At 38.2% G+C, this 26,104-nt stretch overlaps 1 protein-coding gene across 1 annotated transcript; it reads left to right on the top strand.

The window, feature by feature from the left end:
• The first annotated feature begins 849 nt into the window (after positions 1–849).
• Positions 850–25,487, top strand: ATP23 (ATP23 metallopeptidase and ATP synthase assembly factor homolog). The gene is made up of 6 exons (XM_052000656.1): positions 850–1,367; positions 6,997–7,042; positions 7,815–7,896; positions 13,511–13,648; positions 17,282–17,365; positions 24,990–25,487. Exons 1-6 carry the CDS (start codon positions 1,181–1,183, stop codon positions 25,191–25,193), a joined length of 741 nt encoding a protein of 246 aa, XP_051856616.1. The 5' UTR covers positions 850–1,180; the 3' UTR covers positions 25,194–25,487.
• Positions 25,488–26,104: the final 617 nt, after the last annotated feature.

Below are 26,104 nucleotides of genomic sequence, written 5' to 3'. Positions count from 1 at the left end.
CTTTTGCCCTTACTTATTTGGGGGAGCCTGGGGGGAGGGGGTATTGCCAGGGGTAGCACAGTGCCTGGTCGGACCCCCGGAGGATGAACCTTACTGACTGAGCGGGTGTGCCTCGGTCAGACAGACTTGACTTTGTCTCCCTTGGCATCTGGGCCATCTCCGGCCATCCCTGTTCAGCCACCGAACCCAGGTGGCTCTAGAGAGGGAAGTGAGGCAGGCGACCTCCCTCATTTAACTCCGATTCACTGCCGTGTCATGGGCCACCTCCCTCAGGTCACGGTCCTTTGACAAACCGCGGCAGCCGCCGCCGCCCAGTGCGGGACGTAGGAGTCCTCAAGCGCTTTTGGTTGACTACTTGGTTTGACTTGCGTGGACTTTTAGAGCTGGAAGAGACCTGTCATGGAGAACAAGGCCCTTATTTCCCAAGTGAAGAACTGAGGTTATGCTGGTAAGCATTTAACAACTGGGCTCTGATGGTGGCGGCGGTAGTTATGTACGCAGGGCACATTTCCCCCTTTGATATACACTACTAACATTTCCTCCATCCTTTCTTAATAAAACGGTAAACCAAGCTGATTTTGTAGTTTCTGCCGATTTCGAAGGTAAAATTTCCACCCCCAAAAAGGAACATTCTAGCCCCTCTCCTTCATCCTTTAGCTTCAAACTTAGGACTCCTACTCTACCCCCAAATGCCCCCTCTGAAAATCAGTGGCGTGGTGCCCCTCCCTCTCCCCCGCCCCCACAACCCATGCATTTTAAAATCCCGTAAGGTTGGAAGGACTGAATGCATTTCAAGGAGGAAAATAAATCATTTTATTTCATATATCATAATTACATTACATTAGTATACATACGTGTATTTCATAACATATCCCCAAACCAAAAACCAATTCTCTCCCAAGTTCCACCCATTCCGGGGAATGTGGGAGGGCACTCCACGCCCCGCCCCCTAGCAGATGGCCCCTCCCAGGGCGGGACTTCGGGAGCCACGTGAGCGTCCAAGGGCGGAGCCCGAGTTCAGGTTGTCCCGCCTGGTAGGGCCCGGGAGCTCGGCCGGGAAGGAAGGGGGTGGTCGCCTTGGTTAGCTGGCGTAACCTTTTCCCCCTTCCCCTTGGTCAGGTGCTCGGCGGGTGGGAGCAGCTAGTGCTGCCTGGGCCGCAGCCGCGAGGCCGGGGTGCGAATGGAGGGCGCGGACGCGGAAACGCAGCGGGAGCGGGAGCGGGAGCGGGAGCAGCAGCAGCAGTTCTCCTACCAGGTCTTCCCCGAGCGCTTCTCGGAGGGCAAGCCCAAGCGGAGCTTCCTGGCCACCAGCTTCTGCACCCACAATCAGAAATGCCGGCTAATGCTCCTCAAGGCTATAGATCGAAGTAGGCGGCCCGGCGGGGGGCGGGCCCATAGAGGTCAAAGCCAACGGGGTGGAAGGGCGGTCCGGGAGTCTGGCGGGGACGCGGTGGTCGGCAGGCGGGGCGCTGCGGGGGTAAGGGGAGTAAGGATGGGGACGGCGCAGGCGCAGGCGCAGGCGTTTTGAGCTTCCTTTTGCCTGTCCTAAACCTATGCCCTTGGGTCTAAGCTAGGCCCGTCCAGGCCGGGGGTGGTAGTAGTAATATACAATAATAATAGTTAACGTTTATGTGGCAGATATTGTACTACATGCCATAGGGTTATCTCATTTAATCCTCACACCTACAGCCTGACGTAGGAGCTGTTAGTATCCTCATTTTACAGACGAGGGAACTGAGGCAGGCCGTGGTTAAGTGACTTATCCAAGATCACACAGCTAATAAGTGTCAGAGCCAAGATTGGAAACCAATTCTCATCAATCCAAGGTCAACTTTTTTCACTATATTAGATTGCTTCTAGTTCCTGAGATCTAAGATTAGTTAGGGACTGGGGAGGAGAGTCATTCACTTTTTTTTTTTTTTTTTTTTTTGCTGAGGCAATTGGGGTTAAGTGACTTGCCCAGGGTCACACATCTAGGAAGTATTAAGTGTATGAGATTAGATTTGAACTTTTCCTGACTTCAGGGTTAGTGCTCTATCCACTGCGCCATCTAGCTGCCCATGAGAGTCATTCACTTGTAAAAATTATTGGTATCTTTTGTGTTTCGTCACCTATTCTTCCCAACATAATCCTTTGCACTCTTCCCTCCAAAAGAATGAACTATTTCAATGTTTCTTGAACTTTTCACTTGCAACTCTTTTGCCTGAGAAATTTTTACGTGACCTGGGATATTTTAGATTATATATTATAAATATACAAATCAAATGTTTAGTAATAGTCATAATTTTGCACCCCCCACATTCAGTTATGAGGTTCCATATGCTATTGGGATCCACATTTTTAACAGCTGGACATTGTAATAGAGTAAAAAGGAGGGGAAAAATATTAACCCAATTGGACACATGAAATTTTCTCCCGCTTCCCTCCCCCATAAAAAGAAGAAAAGAAAGGAAGGAGAGTTTTCTTTTTCTTCCTTTCTTTTTTTTGAAAAGCTTAAAAAACTCAGATTTAATGCATGATTCCAGAGGACTGATGTTGAAGATTGCTTCTCATCTCTTAATAGACAGCTGAGAGATTATTTTGATAGAATGAAATGCATTTTTGGAAGTTACCAATACAGGATTTTTTTTTTTTTTTTTGGCCTATGTGTATTTGTTTTTATTTTTTCTCACCCCCATGCTACTTTCCTTTCTCCTAGTAGAAGGAAAAAAAAATTAAAAACATGGTACCTAAAAAAAATTAATTAAAAATAAAGCCACAAAACCAAATATGAGGTTTGGTGTTTGCCACATATGGAAGGAGAGTTTTCTTTTCTTTGGGGCCAAATTTGGTCATTACATTTTAAAACACTCACTTTTGTTTTGCTCTTTGTTCCATTTACGTGATTATTAAAGTCATCATATATCCGTTTACCTCACTTTGCCTTATTTCACATGCTTCTTTGTAGTTATCATATTCATTGTTTCTCACAGTGCTGTAATGTTCCATTACATTCCTGTCCTATACTTTGTTTAGTCATTAGTTATGTCCCATCAAGGTAGCCACTTTGTTTCCTGGTTCTTTTTTTTTTTTTTTTTTAACCAGAAAAGGTGATACTATGAATATGCTAGTGTATATATTTTTGCCCTCTTTGAGGTATATAACAAGATTTCTTGATTAAAGGGTAGTTGGCACAGTGAATAGAGCACTTGGCTTGGAATCTGGAAAACTTATTTTCCTGAGTTCAAAGCCAGATTTAGGTACATAATTGCTGTGTGACCCTGGCAAGTCACTTCATCCTGTTTGCCTCAATTTCCTCATCTGTAAAATGGACTGGAAAAGAAAAAGTCAAACCACTTACTTTGCCAAGAAAACCCCTAGTGTCACAAAGAATTGGACACAACTGAAATGACTCAATAATAACAATAACTGGGTATTTTAAGTCACTTTCTTGGCATAATTTCCTAGAAAGGTCCTCAGAAGAATTGGACACAACTGAAATGACTCAATAATAACAATAACTGGGTATTTTAAGTCACTTTCTTGGCATAATTTCCTAGAAAGGTCCTCAGAGGTCATCTGTTCTAAGTGACCTTCCCCCTCCTCTCCTCCTCCCCAAGCATTGTGGGAAAAAATGTCTACAATATCATCCTGCTGGAACATTTCTTAGTGATAGAGCCTATTACATTTTTGTATAGCAAATATTTTTGGAAGTATTAGGAACTTCTCTATATTGAACCTGTAACTTACACCAGAATTTGTGTATGTATGTGTGTGAGTGAGAAAGAGCGGGGTGGGACAGTTGGGGTTAAATGACTTGTCCAAGGTCACAAAGCTATTAAGTGTTAAGTATTTGAGACTGGATTTGAGGCTTCAGAGCAAGTGCTCCATCCACTGCCCCATCCAGCTCTCCCCTTATCCCAGAATATTGAAGTGGGAGGGTCATTAGTAGCCATCTAGTTTAACTCATACCCAGAAAGGGATCTTCACTAGAACATACTCATCAAGTGTTCATCCAGTTTCTGACTGAAGATGTCTAGTGAATGGAACATTTGACCTCCTGAATTTTAGATTTAAAGCCAGACGGGACCTCAGAAGTCTAATCTGATTTCCTTATTTCATAGATAAGGAAACTGAATTCAAAAGAGAGATTAAGAAATTTGTCCAAGTTCCCATAGAGAGTAAGAGGCGAACAAAGATTTAAACCCAAATCCCTTCATACTGATTGCATATTGTGCTGTGCATCTCATTGTATTTTTGAATAGCTCTTATTGCCTGGAACTTTTTTCTGACATCAGATCTGAATTTGCCTCAATTTCTGGTTATTGCTTCTGGTTCTGTCAAATGCAGCAAGTCAAATTCCTCTTCCACAAGGTTACCCTTTACATGTTTGAAGGCAGCTGATGTGTCTCCTCTGAGTTTCTTCTAGGCTAACCATCCCCACTTTTTCCCACTGATCCTTCTATGGTATGATTTCTCCTGATTGTGTTCTCTGATAGTTTCCAGATTATTAAGACCCTACTTAAACGGTGCGACTGTACTGTAGATGTGCTCTGACCAGAACAGAGTGCTGAGGTTCTATTACTTCTTTTCTGGTAGTTAGGCTTTAGAGACATTAGAGCTTTTTGGCTGTCATGCTAATGTGCACTGAGCTAGGAGCCCACCAGATCTCAGAACGTTTTCAGACAAACAGCAACCCAACCTTGTTTTCTCATAAAGGTGAATTTTTTTGAACCAAAGTGTTAAGTTTTTCCATTTCTCCCTGTTGGATTTCATTGTGTGAGTTTCAGTCCAACATTCTAGTCTCTTAAAATCCTTGTGGATCCTGCCTGGCATCCAGTGTGTTTGTTTTCCCTCTGAGCTGTATGTCTTTTGCAAATTCTATGAACATGTCATAGATCCTCTTATTCAAGTCATTGATTAAAAACATTAAACAGCATGGGGGCAAATAGATCCCTGGATTACTGTGTTGGAAACCTCCTTCTAGGTTGACATTGAACCATTAATAATTACTCTTTAGGTTTAATCCTTCAACCAGTTCCAAATCTGTTTAATTGTACTATTATCTAATCCAGTTGTCTCCAAACTTTTGATCACATGCTAAAATTTTTTTTTGATCTGCAACTTCAGTGCAGATATAATTTAGAATTTATGTAATTTATAAATTAATATATGTGATATATATATATACACACACACACACATACATATACACCACTCATTTATAAATCATAAAAATTTTCTTCCAAACTACTAACAACATATATTGTAAGACTTCACAGAATTGGAATTTGAAAAGGATAAGATCAAAATGAAATAGCATTGGATCTTAGAGTCAATTGAAAGCCACTGGAGATTATTGGTGGGGGAGTAGATAGCTGAGATGGCAGTAAAGGCCAATGAGGAGGTTAGAGCAAAAATCTGGGCTTATTAGTAATTAGGGTAGGGGGTATATGGGTGGAGAGGAGAAAACTTGTGATATTATGGAAGTAGACATAAGCATAAGCAGAGTGAGCTGCAACTTAGATATGTGGGCTTTGGAAGAATGAGGACTCAAGGATAATACAGGTGTTCCTGGGATACTGGAAGGATGTTGGTGCCCTTAATAGAAATAGGGAAATTTGGAAGAGGAATCTATTTAGGAGAAAAAGTAATACAATTACAACCCATCCATGCTTGCTCATGAAAAGTGTATTTGTGGGCATTACTCACTGACCAAAGCCTTTGAGCATAGAGCCCACAACTAAGAGATATCTGATGCTGCTGCAGCTGAGGCCTAGGGAGCTTGGGCAATTGTGTGTGTGTGGCTGCTCTCAGTGTATGGATCTGAGGGCCCCAAATGTGGGAAGGGGAATAATTGTGTGTAGATGAGCCCATGACTGGTCACGGGGAGGACGGTGGTATACAGCTCATCTTTGTACCTTCTCACCTTGGGGATCACATTCCTCTTTTGGGACATAAATGGCTTAATCCACATCTCTCCATTTTTTTTTTTTTCCTGTAAGAATGCTATGTGATATCTTCTGCTTTAACCTCTGGAGCAACACAGACCATCCACTTAACTCCTACATGGCAACTCATCACATATTTGACAAATGAGGCGGTCATCACAAGATAGCAGTTCTCTAAATTCTCATTTTTCTTTAGAAAGATTAAAATCCCTACTTTCCTTAACTGTCTCAGCTGTCCTTTGGACATTCTACTTTGCCAGTGAGCTGCTTTAAACTGGACACAGAGCTGCTCATGTGGCGTGACTGTTATAAAGCATAATGGAACTATTTCAGCCCTTGATTTGGATCCTGAACTCTGTTTTTATGAAGTGTTATTCCTGCAAGCATTAGCTTTTTAGCAGCCATATCACGTGCTTGGCCTTTTTTTTTGTTGCCAAACACGCGAATCATGCCATGCTCAGTAAAGTCTTAAGACCTTTGATTATTTTGATTGCAAACTAACGTAAAAGTACACCTGGTTCTGCTCAGGATTCTTGCTGGAGATAAGTTTGCCATTGATATCAATGTTTTACTTAAATAAGCACTTGTGTTGATGATTTGTATTCTTAAAATTTTCATTCCTCACTTATTTTAAGGCAGCACTGTGTTTGAATACCATGTGGGCTGTCATGTGAAAGAGGCAGCATTACCTCTGTCCTGATGATCCCCCAGGCAGAACTAGGCTGAAATGGGTAGAAAAGGCAAATAATGGACTTGAAGTAAGGAGAAACTTCCAATAATTAGGATGATCTAAAAGTACAGTGAGGAGGGGCAGACTTCCATTTCTTGGTGGCACTTGCAAAGTTAAGTGACCACTTGGTCAATTATTCTATCCAGGGGATTCATATCCATAAATGTGGTTTGGACTAGGGAGCTGCTTAGGTTTTTTCCTATTTTTTAATTCTATATGGTCTGTGAAGTTAGCAATTATAAATAATTTAGTTTTTTATAACATTATGTACTGTTTTTTGGTAATTCTACTTGTTGCATTTTTAAACTTAGTATAATTGACTCCATATCATTCTAGGTCCATTTGTCAAGCTTCTGCTGGATGCTATGAAGCGTTCTGGTTGGTAAGCAGATCTTTTCTAAGTGCGGTTTTACATCTCAGCTCCAAAAAGCTTAATCTTAAGATTTACTTGAGATTTCTCACCATATGTCACATAAATAAACGCCACATATTTATGCTACTATATGTCCCTTTAAATATGACACACAGATGTGATCATCTTACAGTCTCAGAATTATAGAGTTGGAAGAGGCTTTTCTACATGCTGGCTCTCTGCCGGTCTTCTGATTTATTTATGAACTCCTGACCTGCCTACCCATCATATCTGACATAGAGAACATTTAAAATCCTATTCTAGATTATCTAGATAATTCTGAACTATAGCCTCCTTGCTGGTTGTAAGGGAAAACAATTTACAATTAAGATCAGGGGTTTTTAATCTGGGGTCCATGAATTTGTTTTTATAAAAAATATTTTTATAACTCCATTTCAGTATAATTGGTTTCTTTCATAATACTGTTTTTATTTTATTTTATACATTAAAGTCCTTAGTCTGAGAAAGGCTAGAAGGCTAGCCTCGCCAGCCTGCCAAGGGCATAGCTTAGAAAATTTAAGACTCCCTTAACTAGATCTTTAGCTGGCTTTATCATGGGGGCCATCTTGTGGTGACTAGTGAGAATCACACCCCTGAAATCATCTCTTCCACTCTGTTCAGAGTCCCTTCCCATTTCAGCTCCAATCATGGGCCGGATTGTACGCTCACATCCTGCCTCCCTCCCCCCAGTATACTATTGTTAGGTGGCCTTTCTTTTAATTCATATATTCTTTCCTTTTAGCACTGTTTACAGAGAGAGACATTTTTCTTGTGAAGATTGTAATGGAAACGTCAGCGGAGGTTTTGATTCAGCCACATCCCAGGTAAGAGTTAATTGCTGGATTGTTTTCAGTCAGGAAATATTTAATGAACACTTCTTTGTGTGTGTCTGTGACACTGTGAGTCTTATAAAGGATACTACCCACCACAGTTTTTGAGGATCTTACAATCTAATAAAGGAAATTATTAGTACATATGTAATTGCTGTGTAGGATAGAGCATGTAAGGGCCCTGTGGGAGATACACAGTGCTGAAGCAGTTTAGAGGAAAGATATGACACTTATAGCTTGGGGGCTTCCTGGAGGAGGCTCTGTTTCCATTGACCCTTATAGCATGGGTAGGATTTTAATAGATGAATTTGGGGGTACAGAATCTCAAGGAAAGGGAATCTTGTGAATTAAAAAAAAGGTAGAGGCAGAAAAGCATGGGATTTTGGGGGTCCAATTTGTCCAATTTGACTGCAGTATAAGGAAATAATAAGAAATGAAGTTTGAAAAGGGTAGACCTATATCTTAGATTTCTTGGAATGTTCTGTTAAGGAGCACATTTCTTTCATAATGTTATTTATTTAAATGTTTGTTGACTGTCTCCGAGGGAATGACTTTTGGCTGGTGATGGGAACCATGGAAAGTTTTTGAGGTGGCAAGTGAAATGATGTGTGTTATTCTTTGGGACAGATAAATTAGAGGGGGAAGAGTCTGAATAGAGGAAAATTCACATATTATTTGATCTTCAAAACAACTCTGGGAGGTACACACTATTATTTCTATTTTACAAATGAAGAAACAGAGGATCAAAAAGCATAAGTGACTTAGGGTCATAAGGATAATAAATGAAGGAGAATTTAAACTCATGTCTTCCTGTGTGTCAGGGCTCTGCCAGACTACCAGATTTCCTTAAGAGGTTATTGATCTAGTCTAGATCAGAAGAAATGGGGGCCTGCACTAGCATGGTGACCATGAATCATTGAGTATTGGAGAGGTCATCATATCCTGCCCCTCATTTTTCAGATGTGGAAATTGAGGCACAGATCTCTTAGTGACTTGTTTTACTCAAGGATGCACAGAAGGTCACTGGCAGAATCAGCACTAGAACTCAAGTCTCCTGATTTCCATTGTACCGCATTCATATCTAGAAATAGGGACCTAGGCAGTGTGGGGTTGTGGAGAATTGAATTTGGAGTCTGGAAAAAACATGGTTCAGATCTGCTTGTGAAATTTTTAAACTGTGTTATCATGGACAGATCACTCACAAACCTTATAAAAGGGGTCTGTGGTTGACAGCGTGGTAGTGTAGGGGGTAGAATGTTGGGGGTAGAAAGTTAGGAGTCTGAGTTCAAATCTATCCATACATGGTGAGAAACTGTGTGACCCTGGGCAAGACATTTGACTTCTGTTTGCCTCAGGATCTTTATCTGTATGAAGGGGGAAAGTAAGAAATGTGGAATGGGAACTTAGAAACGGGTTGCAGTTTCAGATGAGTGGCAGATGTGGAGGGTAGATTTTGACTCTACTTAAGGGAAAACTTTTAACAGTTAGAATTTTCCCAGAATAGAATGAGCTATCTTGGGAGGGAACCATTTCCCTATCACTGGGTCTCGTCAGATGCTGTATGGTTGCTTGTTGGGAATGTTATAGAGTGGGTTCCTATTAAAATATGGATCGAATTTGATGATACTTGACTTCGCTTGCATTGCTGAGATTCTTTAATTCTGAGATGGACAGGTGAGATCTGGAGAGTGAATGTAGTGGGGAGAGTTGGGGCATAATTTACAGGGTTGGAAATAGAGAAAAACAAATAGAGGGTAAAAAGAGGAATGCAAAGGCCAAATCTTGGGGAACACCTGCATTTGGAGGTAAAAGGAAGAAGGGCAGCCTTAGTAGGAAGCAGAGAAGCAGGGATTGGAAAGGAAAGAAGTAAAGTCAGTTGGGGTCAGTGTTGTCACAGAAGCTGGGGAAGGTGGAAAAAGTACCAGTGTCAGCTATTTAAATATTTGATAATCTTTGAAGTATTCCTATATGAAGATTTGTTCTTATAATTAGATATTATAGAGAGATCAAAGAATGTGGGAAATATATCTAGCCCATTGAACTTGGCGATTTGGGGTCAATAGTAAACTTCAAGATAATAGTTTCAGCAGAACAGATTCAGAATACGTTAAGAAGTGATTGGATTGTGAGTTAAAGAAGGTAATGATTTTGTCAAAAAATAATTTTATTTCCTAGAGTAAGTCTACTTCTTAGGAATTGCACAATTAATTGGACATCTAATACAGAAGCACATTAGATCAAATTACAATAACAGATTTTAGGATGTGGGAGAAGCAATTGCAAAAAATATTTGCATGACCTTTCAGAAATCAATGCTGAAATTCAAGGCTGGAAAATTGCCTCAAATTCAGTCATTGTGATGACCCAACCAGAATCAAGTTTCATTCTCTCTGGCCCTCCCCAATACCTTCTTGTGGCATGCTAAATCTATATTGAATTGAATGGCATTTAAAATCAGGTTCAAGGACTAGCATAAACTCAGAACCCTTTTCCAGGGCAGCTGTCAGAAAAAGAATAAATCCCACAAATTTGGAAATAATGATTTTAGTAGAGGTAATAGAACTAAGCTTTCTAAAAGTTTGGTGGTAAAAAGATGGGGGAGATGGTAGCAGAGTCCAGGGGAAGCTTGAGGAGAGAAGTGATAAGGTCATATAAATGGTAGGTAAGTAGCTGGTAGTTGGGGAAGAGATCATAGCTGCAACAGAAAGCAGGACTGATTGGTACAACAAAGTTTTGGAAGGTTTGGGAAGGATACTTCTAAGACTGGAAGAAAGACAGAAAAAATTAGAGAAGATAGAAATTTTGAGGATGAGGAGGAGGGAAATTGGAGGTGTTCAGCTTAAGTCTTTTTCTCAGAAGAGTAGGAGATGAATCTGTGACTAGGGAGGGTGAATATGGAGTTGGGAACCTGTGGAGCATAAAATGGGTTTAGAACAACCACTGAGGGGAAAAGGATAGTAAATAGGCTTGGGAATGAAAGTACTGCTGAGCTACTGTGAGGCTTCAGCTAATGAGGGGCTCTATTTTGGGAGGGGTGTCTATATTTATAGTGGATGCACTGAAAGTTATTTTGTGAATTCCCCAGCAATGTTTGTTATCCTGGGAGCAGGAACAAAGGAAATGGTGAGAAAGGGCTTGGTTCTTTAGTGGTGATTTGCCTGATAGCAGAAAGTCAGAGGGATAAAAGGATTCTGGGGTGCCAGTTAATGGGTAGGAAAGTGAGTGTAGGCAGAAAGGGGATAATGGCATGGGAGAATGAGAAGGATTTAAAGACTGGAAAACATAATGAAAGTGGAGCCCAAGCTTGGTGTAAGTAAAGGAATGGGAGACGTAGAGGATAAAGGAGAGGGAGTTGGAGTTAGACATCTTGGATGAAGAAGTACAAGGTGGGTCAATGGCAGAACTCCCTGGAGGTGGCAGCATTGGCTGATGCTGGAGAAATGTCTGAGAAAGGGGTGCAGTCAGCTATGGAAGATGGCAGCACCTTGGGGAGTGGGAGGGTGGCAGTCAGGCGACCCCTTGTGATGGCACAGAGAGGCAGTTTGGGAGCTCGAGAAAGGTTGGGCCTTGGAGCTCAGTAGCTTCAGGAGGACTCTCCAAAGTGAGAAAAGGACTCTGTTGGCCAGGACTCCGGAAACATGTATTCTTCTCCATACTTTGCTTCTGGCTGTCCCTCATATCTGGAATGTGCTCCCTCTTCCCTTCATCTCCTTGGCTCTTCCTTCTCACCACTCAGGCTCCTGTTTTAACAGGAAGCCTTTCCTTATTCCCTCCTCTAACTCCCTGGTACTTAATTGTCGTCATTCTGTTTTTATTCTGGGCTTCTACAGATGCTTTTTTTCTCCCTTTAAAATGTAAGGGGAGGATTTTTTCCTTCTTTGTATGGCCACCTGAGCTAGTGTCTAGGATACAGTAGGGGCTTCATAAATGTTTGCTGAATGAATATATGCATGGATGTGGTTACATACAAAAAGGCAGAACAGTCTGCCTTCAGGACCTTGGGAGAGATAGCACTCAAGCAAATAAAATGCAAAGCAAACTCTACACAGGATAGATAGGAAATGGCTAAAGGAGGGGACTCTTAACGCTCTGCACTTAAGAGGTCTTGGGAAAGGCGTCCTCTGTAAGGTGGGATTTAAGTTGGGACTTAAAAATCCAGGAGGTCAATGGTGAGAGTCAAGGATACATGGGGGACAGAGAAAAGGCCCAGGAAGAGAATTGGCAGCATGGTGCTGAAGTGCCTGCAGATGATGGCAGGGCACGAGCTATAGAGAGGGAAACTGAGGTCACTGTGAAAGTGTTTAGACATGAGTAGACTGTGGAGACGAGGTTGGGAGATGACATTGTTAAGGGGGAATATGATGTACAAAATTAGGAATTTTGTCTTTTGTGGCATTTCTAAATTATAGTGTCTCATATTCTCGAGTGATATAGACGGGACTATTTTTCACAAAAATATTTGATTTTACTTCACTTTATAGGTAGTGGTGTACCTCCCATCACCAGGCAGCTACACTGCTCCCCTGCTCGCTATACTGTGACAGGAACACAGTTGTTTCAGTGTGATTCTTACTTTCAAAGGCCTGAAGCCCCAAGTGGGTTCTAGTTGTGACCTTAGCATCAGGAACTCATCTCTTGGACTCTTTACCTTTTCTTTAGCTCCTCGAACTATCATGGGCCTTCTGTCCCTTACTTGAAACTGGTGAGCTGGAAAGTGAATGAAATAGAATCTTAATGTTGGTCAGGAATGTATTGATTTCATTGCTATATATACTCTTAGCACTGTGCTTCATGCTGGGGAGGAGGCAAAAAAAAAATTGAGATGAGCACGGTCCCTGTTTTTTTGTCCTCTGCACACAAAAGGCACTTAATCAGTGTTGGCTGTATTAGAGGAGACAAGGTGAGCTGAATTGGGTGGTTCAGGCTTGAGGTTCTCAGAAGAAGGAGAAGGCAGAGCCTAAAGTGGTCTGAAACCACGTTGGGGACTTCTGTGGAAGTGATAAGACACTCAGAATGGGTCTTAAACAATAGACAGTGGTCTTTAAAAAAAAGCAACAAATTAAAAGAACTGTGCACATGCATAATATGCAGAGTAGTAGAACTGTTCATATGCATAATCAATTAAAATTCTTGTTTATATTCATTGATTGCTATTAAGTTTAACATATTGCTATTAAGTTTAACATACATTTAAAAATAAATCACATTAAGTTTTTAAAAAATGTTAGTAGTTGGTGTGTATATCAGGTGGTAGTGAGTAGCATCATGAATAGCATGGATCTAATCTAGGGAATGGGCATTTATTGTGTCAGTTGGGGGTGATTGGGTTTCGCTTAAGGCAAGTATACTTTGTGGTTGAGGAAATCTGACTATTTTGCTTGGAAGACAAATTAAATTTGTTTTTATTTCAAAGCTAATTTGTGAGCAGCTCAAAAGTGATGTATGATTTCATTCATGTGAGTTAGAAAGTTGATTCAGCCATACCACAGCTATGTTCTGTGTATAGAGGAAGGGATGGAAGGAATTGGAATCTGGGAATGAAGAATAGTGCAGGCAGATCAAATGAAATAAAAATTAATTCTTGTCCTTTTAATCTTATATTCTATAGATAGTTTTGTGTCAGAATAATATCCATAATCAAGCTCACATGAACCGAGTGGTCACTCATGAACTAATCCATGCATTTGATCATTGTCGTGCTCACGTCGACTGGTTTGCTAATGTCAAACATTTAGCCTGTTCAGAGGTAAGCACACCTTTTTTTGTCTGGTCAATTTAATTTCTGACTTTAGTTTTAAGTATGAGACCTTTCATAATACTCATATATTATTCAAGTTATAATGTAGATCACTAATTTTTTCTCATTTAATTTTTATTTAATAAGCACATGTTCTGCTCTTTTGGTCTTTGGGCTAATTATGTTATAAATATCATTTAAACAGATGTTGAATTTCAGCATATATCTCAGAATAGTTTTTAATTCTATTTCAAGCATAACCAGAGAATTAGATGGTGACAATGATTAAATCTCAATGCAAAAAATTATTGGTTTATTATGTGGGGAAAACAGGGTATTCTAATTTTTTCAGAAATAAACATTTAGTCATCTTTCTTTGTGTTGGAAGTAGGGCCAATAAAAGTGGCATTTATTGAGCACTTTGATTTGTAGCTAAAGACATGCATGGATTTATATACAGGAGCAGATAACCCAACTAACATTGTTCTGACCACACATTGATAAAAATTTCATTTATGCATTATATGTGCACTTTCTATATTGGTATGAAAACTATATTGGTATGAAATATAAAACTTTTTTTATATTTTTTGGACTGATCAGTCAATACATTCTTGGAATCAATGGTAATGATCTGAACCAGTTAAATGAGTGCAACCTGAGTTGGTCTGTTTAGCATCCCAATCATAATGTTGATCTTCTGGTTCTGATTGCCCATTATACTTTCTTTTTATCCAATGTGATAATGTAAATGAGCTTATATAGGTTATTCTTATATGTAGATACATATATACATGCAGATACATATGCATCTCAAGGGTACAATTAAACAAGAGCTAGTTTTAATGTTAAAATGATTTCAGGATCTCACAAATTTACATATAGCCATGGATCTTGCTTTCTATATTTCAGTTAAAATTAATATGCAGCCCCAAATACATTTAATTATAAGCCATGTTATTTGGAGAAGAGACTGAAACCTTTGTGAAAACTTGTTAAATATTTGCCTCCCTTGGGTGTTGTGAGAATTAATGCCTGCTTAGCAAGTTAAAATATGTTAAATGCTTTAAACTTCTCTTGAGTAATGAAGCTGTGTTGCTGTAAAAATAACAAGTAGTAGGCCATTTTGCTTGTGTTGAGCAAATATCATAAGGTCTAGTGGTTATTGCATCTGTGTGAATAATTTAAACCGTTTTCATTTATTTATTAGAATTATTTAGGGTTTACTCTGCATCCCTGCAGACATATGTGCCTGAACTGTCCAACCAAGCAAATTCTTAAGTCATTTGGGGAGTGTCCTTGATTCCTTATGCTGGAAGAACTGGTTTTTTTTTTTTTTAACCTAATTTAGCTTGGGGAAGTGGTTCTGAGATAAGAGTATGGAACAGGAATGTCATATCTTACTTAGGGGTTTGAGATACCATTTTTTAAAGTAATTGTAAAACAACACTGTAAAAACAAATAAATTTGAAAACTATAAAATCTCTGATCATTGCATTGATTATTGTTGATTCCAGGACCAATAATGAAGCATGCTCCTTACCTCTAGATCAAGAGGAAAGGAGCTGCAGAATGAGAAATATATTTTTGGGGCATTGCCAGTGAGGAATTTTTTTTACTTGACTGCATGTTTGTTAAAAAGATTTCGGTGTCTCCTCTCTCCTGCCATGAAGTGGGGTGTTCTAGGAAAGTGGGAGGAAAAAAAAAGATTTCTGTTGTTTAAAAACAAAATTTAAAAAGATCTGTGGTACAAGAACTAGGTGCTTTAAAAACAAAAGCCAGGGCTTTTTTTGGTTTTCTGAAGATGTTTGCCCTAAAGATGTGGTTTATGCAACCTCAAGCATATTAGATGCTGCAGTATCAACCACATTCATCACTTCAAGATCTCTGAATGCTTTCTTGGTAGTTTCTTGGAGTGTTTGGGTTTACATTTCAGCAATTTGAGGCCTCACTTTTGCTTTTAGCAGATAATTGGCTATGTAAATAAGATCCTAGAATAAAATTTAGAAATAGCACTTTCCGATAGATGGAGAGAACTTTGATATTGGGTGATTTATATAACATAAAATAGGAAAAAGTATCCTTCCTAAAGGTTTTTGTCACTATCAGGGAAGAAGCCTAATTAATACCGATCAGAGAGAAGGTTTTCCTGATGTTCTGTTTCTGGACGACACTTCAAATTACATCAATCCCTGAAATACAGCAAGAATTCAAATGAGAACCATAATCATTCAGAAGAGGGTAACTGTTTTACTCACATACAAATGATATGTGTAAATAAAAAAGCAAACAAATTTAAATAAATATAAACAAGTGAATGAAGCATACTTAACTGGCCATACTTCATTGTAATGTGAAATTTGAGTTATGAAGCCTATCAATATATAGGAAATTGTGTGAGTCTTTAATGACTACAAAATTCTTCTTGAAAGGAAAAAAATCTTTTAAATACCAAATAAATGAAGAAATAACATGATGGGCAAGGTGACTGCATGTTTGAGTGAATTTTCCACTTTCTCTGGGTGTTTGGCAGCATATAGATCCACTTATGGTTACATATTTTCTTTTTTTTCCTCATTCTTTAAAAGAAAAAATGGTTTGTAGCATGAGTTTTTGGTTCAACCATATTCATCTGTAGTAATATTCTTATCCTAGGTTTTAAATTAAAAGATTATTTTCTGATATTTCCACATTACAAACATTACATTTTTCTTTAAATAATTAGCTCTGAGCTCCAAACCAAGTTGATTAAATATTAAATATTTTCTTATTTCATAAATTGGAAAAATCATTTTTCCCATTACCACTCACTACCAAGAAAACCCCAAATGGGATCACAGAGAGTAAGAGAGGACTTTAAACGGCTGAATGATAATCAGAATGACAATTAAACTCTGTTTCTTTCACAGACAACTCTTTTCATAGGAGAAGTGGGGAAAAACCCACACTGTAATCCAAGATCAGTTGCTGCTTGCAGCTCTAGCTTACATATAGGTTTGACAAGATCAGTGCCATATTGCTTCACCATCCTAACTGGACCAGCTCCAGCTGTGCTTAGGCACTTTGGCCATCTTTTGCCCTTTTGCTTTGTCCTCACAGAATGACAGTTAAACTGTCACTTCAAGATTCTGTTGCTTCTAAGGACATCTAGAGTCTCCAGTGAGAGTATCTGTGGCCTCTGTTGGAGAAGCCATGAAACCTGATGATATTTGTGTTTTATACCCCTACTTTTCCGCCCAGCATAACAGCCCTCCACTGTAACCAGAAAGAAAAGCTAAGTAAAACAAACTGTCACAGAGACCACATGTCACCGTGTGCGTAGTACTCTGCGCTGGTAGTCCACCACCTTTTTACTCAGAATAACTCCTGATTTTTTTCTCAAGGACTTATTATGCAGATATGCTTTATCTTGAATTCTTTAAAATTTTACATATATAGTATTCCTAAAATCTTAGTGCAGAGTCAATCTTTGATATCTTAAAACAACTTGAACACTATTGAGACATCTTGTATTTTTTGTTGGAAAAAATGGAATGATTTTGTACAGTTATTCAACTAATTTTTTTTGAACAGATGGTATCTTAAAGATATAAGATAGGCAGCATGAGCATTGCTTTTAATTACCTTCTATCTTTGTCTTAGGTACGAGCTGCTAACCTCAGTGGAGACTGCTCACTTCCCAATGAAATGATACGATTTAATTTTGGATTAAAACAGCACCATCAGGTAAGAAACAAAACAGATTCCTTCTATAGTGTTGCCACTGGAAAGAATAGGATTAAAAAAAGTGGTTAAGCACATTTAATGAGTGAGGTTTGAGAACCTTAACAGAAGAGTAAAAGAAGCATATATAAATACATTGGTAGAAGAACTGTAAGCAAAGTAAATTTTGCTTTTAATGGCTATTAGGAGAGGCTGAAAAATTTATGGACTGGGAGGAAATGTATTTCTTTTATAGATGTCTAGGTTTAGACAAGACAGTTAGTGAAAGAATGGTCTAATTGAATAGAAATGTTAATGTGCATTCTCTAAAGGGAATCACAATTACATATCTATTATCCTGCTTTCCAAGATCCCCAGTATGATGAAACCAATAGCCAGCTTGCTAATAAAATGAGACCCATCCAGGCTTCAATATTTTAAAGTCATTAGTGTAATAAATTTGGAAGGTGGAATGGATTCTATCCTGGAGTGACCAAATGAATTCTCAGACTGTTGTGCATCCCGTGTCCGGGTTGCTTTCCAAAATTACTCAAGTTACACTTTGATCTGCAAGATTTGAAACAGACTTAGATTCCGGGAGCTGGAAAATAGGTGATCTTGTTTCATAGGAGAAATGGGGAGTAGATCATACTATAATCCAAAAGAATTTCTCATACATGGTGTATGAAAAAACCCTTGGTATGTTGTTGCATCCTACTTCTTAATGCTGCTTTGGGATATGTGCTTTTCCGTGCATTCTCCTCCCTCCCTTTGTCTCCATTCCCCAGTGGGTGGTCTCCTGGTGCTGGGATATAAGTTCAAGGCCAGGGACTGTCTTCCTTTAAACTTGCGTCTGCTCTGCTCAGCCCAGTGCCTGTCCCCCAGCCACTACTTAGGACATGTTGACATGCTGGGAAGCAAGCTTGTCAAACAGGGACGACCTCATCCCAATAGAAAGGGCCTGGGTTAGGAACATTTATTACTTCTGTGCTACCTTATGGAGCAATGGTTTCTGAGTTTGACCTCGGGAAAACCAGCTTCAAATTTTGCTTTTGAAACTTGAGCTGTGTGACTCTGACAAGTTATGTAATCTCTCCAAGCCTCATTTCATCTGCAGATACTATTTAGTTTTCATGTCATAGAGATGCTGTGAATCTCAATTGTAATAAAGGTATGCAAAATATTTTGCCGACTTTGTGATATAAATGTCGGTTACTATAAACAATAGCTTTTAAGATACTTTTCCACACTTTTTCTGTAATACCAGAAATTTCATAGAAAGATTGGAGAGGGGAAGGGGGGGGGGCCCTTCTCACTTGGTCAGATTTGATGGGAGAAGGGAAAATGAATACGGTCAATTCATTTATTACTTAGTGCTCAGTAATTAAGACATTCCTTGAAGATGGAATGTGTCTTTTTCTTTATATTCCTGTATGATCCCCAGCTACTTACTTAGCAAAATTTTTATTTAGAATTCTAGATACTACAGGATTATTTTCATAACCTGTTGCTTTTACTAACAAATCCTTTTTTTTGGATTGTTTTGTGAAAAAAAAAGGTTTCGATGGCACTCAGAAGTGAGAGACCAGGAAACTTCCCAGGTACCAGTGAATAGAAAGCAGTTAATGCTTTGGAAAGCTATCAGGGAAGACATTTCCAGAAGATTATTTTTATCACTCTAAAATCAGGTCTAATTTAATCAAATTAAGAAATGATGTTTGTATTGAAAAGTTTGAAAAATTAATACTTTTTTCATATGAAATTTGTTTTTCAAATGAAGATTACAGAAAAATTATTAGGTAATACTAATAAAATTATTACAGTTACAATGAAGAGACTATACACATACATGTGAATTTAGAAATATTCTATTTAAATTTTTGAGGAAGAGAACTTTAAAGAAGGAAAGTGTCTGACAGCCTCGGAGTAAAACACAAATGTTTCATTCTTATTTTTTCTTTAAGCCCTTGAATACCCATTAGCTAAGGTTATACTCTTAGCTCTGGGCAAATAGCTATTTATCAGTGTCAGAGATAAGTATGTATGTCGTATTCTGTGCTATGAAGATTAGTGATAAAATTGCCTGTGTAGAATGGAGGTGATCATAGTTTATACAGTAATCTTCAGCTTATAAAGTGCTTTTTCCTCAATAACCTTTTGAGGTAGATTGGGTAATATTATCATTCCCCCCTCCCCCCTTTTTTTTCCCCTCAATAATATTTTATTTTTCAAATAGACAGTTTCCAATATTCATTTTTGTAAGATTTTGTTTTCCAGATTTTTGTTCCTCCTTTATCTTCCTTCTTCCCAAGACAACAAGCAAGCTGATGTAGGTTCAACAAGTACAATCCTTTTGAACATATTTCCATATTTGTCATATTGTATAAGACAAATCAGACCAAAAGGGAGAAAAAAAAACATGATAAAGAAAAAGCAAGCAAACAAATAAACAAACAAAAAAAAAAGTGAAAATAGTATGCTTCAATCCACATTCAGTTTCCATAATTCTCTCTCTGGATGTAGAGTTAACATCCCAAGTCTATTGGAATTGTCCTGCATCAGATCATTGCTGAGAAGAACCAAGTCCATCATAGTTAATTATCACATAATCTTGTTGTTACTGTGTACGATGTTCTTTTGGTTCTGTCCATTCAACATCAATTCATATAAATCTTTCCAGGCTTTTCTGAAATCAGCTTGCTCATCATTTCTTATAGAGTAATATTCCATTACATTCTTATACCATAACTTATTCAGCTAATTCCCAGCTGATGGGCATTCACTCAATTTCCAGTTCCTTGCCACCACAAAAGGTGTTTCTGCAAACATCTTTCTTTATAGATGTGGGTATTGTTACCTCTTTTTGTGATTTTTTTTTTTCCCCCTTGGGCTACAGACCCAGTAAGTGGCACTCCTGGAACAAAAGGTATGCATAACTTTATACTCCTTTGGGCATAGTTTCAAATTGCTCTCCAGGATGATTGGGTCATTTCACAACTCCACTAACAGTGCATCAGGGTGCCATTTTTTCCACATTCTCTCAACATTGATCATTCTTTTTTCTTGTCATCTTAGCCAATCTGAGATATAAAGTAGTATCTCAGAGTTGTCTTAATTTGGCTTTTTTCTAATCAGGAGTGACTTAAAGCATCTTTTCATATGTCTAGAAATAGCTTTAATTTCTTCATCTGAAAATTCTGTTCATATCCATTGACCATTTATCAATTGGAGAATGACTTGTATTCTTACAAATTTGACTTGGTCTCTATATATATTATAAATGAAGTCTTTATCAGAAAAACTGGCTGTAATTTTTCCCCCAGCTTGGCTGCATTGTTTTTGTTTATGCAAAAACTTTTTAAAAGAGACTCTGTGATTTGACCATGCTAACACGACTAATAAGAAATAGAGTTGGAATTTGAATTCTAATGTTCTGAGTCGAGGGCAGCTAGATAGTGCAATAGATAGTATGCTGGATTCTAAATCGAGATCACCTGAATTCATATCTTGGCTCAGCTACTTTGAACTCCAAATCCAATATAGCTGTGTAACAGAGCAACTCACAACTTTTCAGCTTCAGTTTTCTCATCTGCAAAATATAAACTATTATAATAATAGTACCTACCCTTCAGGTTTGTTGTGAAGAGTGTAAATGTTAAAGCATTATATAATACTGCTGCTTTTTTTTTTCTGTATGTTTAACATTTGTGGTTAAGTGACTTGCCTGGGATCCCACTGCTAAGAGCATACATATTTTTGATAGAAAAATGTAGACAGGAAATTATTCCTAGAAAGAAATAGGAAGCCTGGATATATTGCCTTCAAAAAAGTACTAAGAGGGAACTGTAATGACCCTAAATTTTCCCTAACAATGAAGATGTATTAAAAAATCAAAAACACGAACATTCTACTGGTGCTGGTGTATGACCGAGTTTAAAAAAAATTTTAGTATTACTCAGGGCAATGGACAGATGCATGGTCATATTATATAAATGCTTTTATCACTGTCATCATCTTTCTCATCTCATCTCATCTTATCCAATGTCTTGTGGGCAAGTTTTTGCATTTCTTTATTTCCCCAGTGCTTAGCACAGTACTTGGCATGAAGTAAGCATGTAAATGCTTTTTGACTGACTTTTCACTATACCATACTAAATGTAGGAGATTTCTAATCCATATTTATTTTTACTGCTGTATAGTTCAGTGCTGTAGGACCCTGCTCATGGTAAGGGTGCTGAGGGATTTGTTGATTTTCAGAATATCTAAAGGGGGAGAGAGACCACAAAGATATGGGGAAAATCATTACAAAAAAAAAAAAAAACTGAGAAAATTTTATTAACTGCTGAGCCATGAAACTTCTTTTTCCATGCATATAATTTTTTAGAAAAGTAATTTACATAACTCTTTTGGGCATCCTTGATGATGTTATTAGAAAACTGGCTTTTGCAGTGATATTCCATTGTAGACCACATAATCATCTTACAATTAACTGAAAAATGTAGATAGTCCACAGTCCCACTGCTTAGGGTTTGTTGACTATAAAAAAGCATTTAAGGGCCATCCCATTTACACATCAAATTTAAAGATTCTTTGAACTAAATAACAGGGATAACCTTTGGTGACACTGATCATTAATATCAGGTGAGTAATAAAATAGGGAGATAAATATTCATGGAGGAAATACAAGTTGAAGAGGTCATTTAGTTATGGTGAAGATTTGCAGATGCTCCTTTTTGCAGATGGCATTCTGTGCTTGCATCAGTCTCAACAGTCTTTAGAACTTCTTGGAGTAGACCTAAGAGTTTGGCTTAATGACCTATGCATGAAAAAACTAAGAGTGCTTTTTTCTCTAGATTATGAAATGCAGAAAGATGGACAATATTTAGAGCTTGACAGCTGATAGTCTGTTGTGCTTGGGATCAGGAAGACCTGAATTCAAGTCTGGTTTCTAGCTGTGCGACTTTGTGATAATAGCATTTACTATACAAGGTCATTGTGAAGATTAAATTAAATAACAAAATGCTTTGCATATCTTAAAGCATTATATAAATATCATTATTATTCCAACAGAAAATGTAAATCAGAAATTATTCTCCTAAATAAATAGGAGGCCTGGCCTATATTGCCTTCAGGAAAATACTAAGAAGGAACCTTAATGATGCTAAATTTCTCCCAGCAACAAAAACATTTATTTAAAAACAAACAAAAACACGTATTGTACTGGTGCTAAACATATGATTGTGAGTTAAAAATTAGTATTACTCAGAGCAGTGAACAGGTGCATGATGGATGTGAGGAGGCTGCCACAAATAGAAAATAAGCAGTCAACAAGTATTAATTGTCTACTCTACCCTGGGCACTGGGGATACACATGCAAAGAATGAAGCAATTCAAACTTTGAGAGATTTTACATTCTCATAAAGGATACCACAAATACATCTGTAAGTCTATACAGGATGAATACCAGGTAGTTAGGGAGGATGCTAGCAGTTGGAAGGATCAGTTAAGCCAACAACAAAGCAAGGCAATAACCAGCTATTAAGGAAGCGATCTGTGCAGTGAACAGAGAGCTGGCCTTGGAGTCAGAATATCTGACTTCCCGTCCAGCCTCAGACACTTCCTAGTTCTAGGACCCCAGGCAAGCCACTGAGTCCTGTTTGCCTCAGTTTCCTCATCTGTAAAACGAGAAGGAAATGGCAAATCATTCCAATATCTTTGCCCAAAAAAACCCCAAAAAGTTCATGAAGAGTTGGACATGACTGAAATAACTAAGCAACAACAGCAAAATACCTAATGTATGCTAGGCCTATGCTAAAGAGTTGAAGATAGAAAGGTCAGAATGGTTCCTTTCCCAAGTTTGCTTTCTAATGCATTATTTACAAGAAGAAAGTGGGAGGGAAGGAAAGAAAAGTAGAGGTGAACTTTTGGGGGAAAAAGGATATGGTAGCATGTGAGAGGACTGTCACATGTCAAGAACGTGAGGTATTCAGTGGACCCCCTACATGTCCCACTGGTTTTCTTGAATTGTCAGAAGAATATGAGGCAGGAAAGGGAACTAACTTTTATTAAGTATCATCTATATTATCTCATTAGATCCTCACAATAATACTGTAAGGTGGGTGCTAATCGCTTCATTTTACAGCTGAGGAAACTTAAGACGCCCAGAGGTAATTTGCCCAGGGTCACACAGCTAATAAGTGTCTCAGTCCAGATTTAACTTTGGTTTTGCTGATTTTGGTTCCAGCATTATATGCACTGCATTACCTATCTGAGGCAGGATCTCAGCATGTCAGGTGGATGTCCTGTTGTGAATTTTTGGGAGGACTTAGACAAGGATTACATAGGATGAATTTCAGGTTGCATCTCTGGAAGGAATATCCATACTGGTGAACTCACAGATCTTTTTAAGTATTGAAGCAGTCTTGTGGTAGTGGTGGATTGCCTGAGTCATGGAAGGCTATTGCTTGAAGAATTAAAGTTGATAATGACTCGAGGATAATGGAGAGGGACATATCAAGAAGATAACAGGATAATTTCTCAGATCAAGTTGAGATGGTAGCTTTTTGAGGGACCTGTTGGATTGAAAGAAAAAAAAATTCTCATGGGTTAGAAATCTTTAAAAACTCACCAAGAATTAGAATGGTAGCACTATATATAAAGCTCAAAACTGATGAGATCTAATATCTTTTTGTTGACTATTACTTAATAAAGGTCCACTGTTAGATGGATCATTTGAATAAGAACAGAGTTTTATGTTTAGACAGAGATTATTCCCTAATTTTTCAAGCTCATGTGGTAACTTTTTTAAAGAATATGAAAATTTATGATATTTTCTGTGTGTTAGGGCATGATATTCTTGTCAACATTAAGTTCATAAGATATCAGAAAAAAAAGCTCTTTGGCTGACTTTCAAGCTTTTTATATCTCTCCACCATCACCCTCTCATGTAAGCACCTCACATCTTAACTCTACTGATAAAACTGAGACCAGTTTTGTGAACTCATCTTCATCTCAGAACTTCTTTATGCTTTGGTTTTTTTCCATGTAACTCTTCTCCCATAAATCCTACCTGAGGGATTAATCAGCAAAAGAATTGAGGAGAGTAGCTTGAGGAACAGAAGTTGCTTCACATGATGTTCACCTAACTATCTTTTGAAAAATATTTACCCTGGATTTTCTGTGGATTGTTTGCATATTGAATATTTTAACTGAAACTTTGTAGTAGAGTGTGCCTCTTGGTGTGATTAGAAATGTATTGGTATAGGGAACCCTATGATTTCTTTGGGGGAACTTTAGGGTGGGGAAACTCCTCCAAGTACACATCAGCACCTTCTCTTTTTTGTGGCTCATGGTCTTAAGAGTTGCTCAGATGTTGTGACCTTCCCGGTGCCCACAGTTACAGAGCAGGACCTGACTCCTCCTGGTTGGGAGAGATGCTCTCTCTTCACTCTGTCATGCTGCCTTTTTGTCTGATTATAAAAGGACTTCTAAATGAGGGAGTTTTTATAAATAGGTCCTGGGCTCAAAATGCCCTGAGAAAATTTTAAGGGTCCTTTTATTTTGATATCATTCCAGAGAATATTTCTTTTGAATTGCTTTGTATAAAATGCTACTTTGTTTTCTGAATAAGCTTTCTTGTTTTTCTTAGACTTGTGTCCGAGACAGAGCTCTTCGCTCCATTCTGGCTGTTAGAAAAGTTAGCAAAGAAGATGCTCAGAAAGCTGTCGATGAAGTTTTTGAATCCTGCTTTAATGACCATGAGCCTTTTGGAAGGATACCACACAGCAAGAGTGATGCAAAGCATGCCCATCGAGACTTTCAGAACCGAGATCGCTATTATTCAAATGTATGAAGACCATGGGGGTCAATCTTGTCTTCAGTAATTAGAGTGTTCATGGAGAAAATATGGTTCATAGATTGACATGTTAAAACCAAAATTAACATGGAAGTATGGATCCACATAGAACAGAGGTAAATTCCATTCATTGGGTAGAGAAATGGATAGCAAGGCAGAAGTGAACCTGTCTTGGATTTTTGGATGTTTTTAAACTCAAGTCAGAGACTTTTCTTTTTGCCTTTTCAGAGGTTAGTATTTGTGATACCTCCTTCTTATGGCAAATAAATGAGATTTGAGTATTTTCTACAACTATTGTGGTAGTGTTCTTTAATAATTGGAATTATATAAAAAAAAAAGTGTTTTAAAACCTTTTGTGAGGTGGGTAAAATTTCTATTTTACAAGTTGAAAGAGTAATCATGTTATTGGACTGGTTCCCCCAGAAGCTATTCCTTACCTCTCCTTAAGTTTCTCATGTCTCTACGCCTTCACCCTCCCATCTGAGCACTTCACATCTTTATTGATAAAACTGAGATCAATCTTGTGAGCTTCTCTTCACCTCAGAACTTCTTTATGCTTTGTTTTTTTTTTCCATGTGACTCCTCTCATAAATCTAAACAGGGTTAAAGAGAGGAAAGGAGTGAGGGATGTTCTTTCAACATGCTAGGATTTATTCATGGCTTTGTTGATGATGAATTTGGATTCTAGAAGTACAAATCCATGTACCTAAATGTCAGTAATATAGGATGACAAACCCCTGAGTGAGTTATTTAAGTCCTCTGCAGAATAAAGTGGGTTTTTCACTATAATCAACTTGAATTATGTTTTCCTCTCTCATTTAGTAAATTAGTAGATTCTACTTAATTTTAGGACTTGAAAAATAATGAAGTGAATAAGATGTCCCTTAAAAAATTAAAATCCAGTTCCA

This window comes from Antechinus flavipes, chromosome 5, assembly GCF_016432865.1.
Source record: "Antechinus flavipes isolate AdamAnt ecotype Samford, QLD, Australia chromosome 5, AdamAnt_v2, whole genome shotgun sequence".
NCBI lineage: Eukaryota > Metazoa > Chordata > Mammalia > Dasyuromorphia > Dasyuridae > Antechinus > Antechinus flavipes.
The sequence above is the reverse complement of the archived record's forward strand: the minus strand, read 5'-3'. Positions and strand labels throughout refer to the sequence as shown.

What these genes read in the sequence shown, in the direction of transcription:
- ATP23 (XM_052000656.1), top strand. Translation starts at nt 1,181, where the DNA reads ATGGAGGGCGCGGACGCGGAAACGCAGCGGGAGCGGGAGCGGGAGCGG. An exon ending in TTGATTCAGCCACATCCCAG is followed by an intron (nt 7,897 to 13,510) that starts GTAAGAGTTAAT and finishes TATATTCTATAG; the next exon opens with ATAGTTTTGTGTCAGAATAA. An exon ending in GATTAAAACAGCACCATCAG is followed by an intron (nt 17,366 to 24,989) that starts GTAAGAAACAAA and finishes TGTTTTTCTTAG; the next exon opens with ACTTGTGTCCGAGACAGAGC.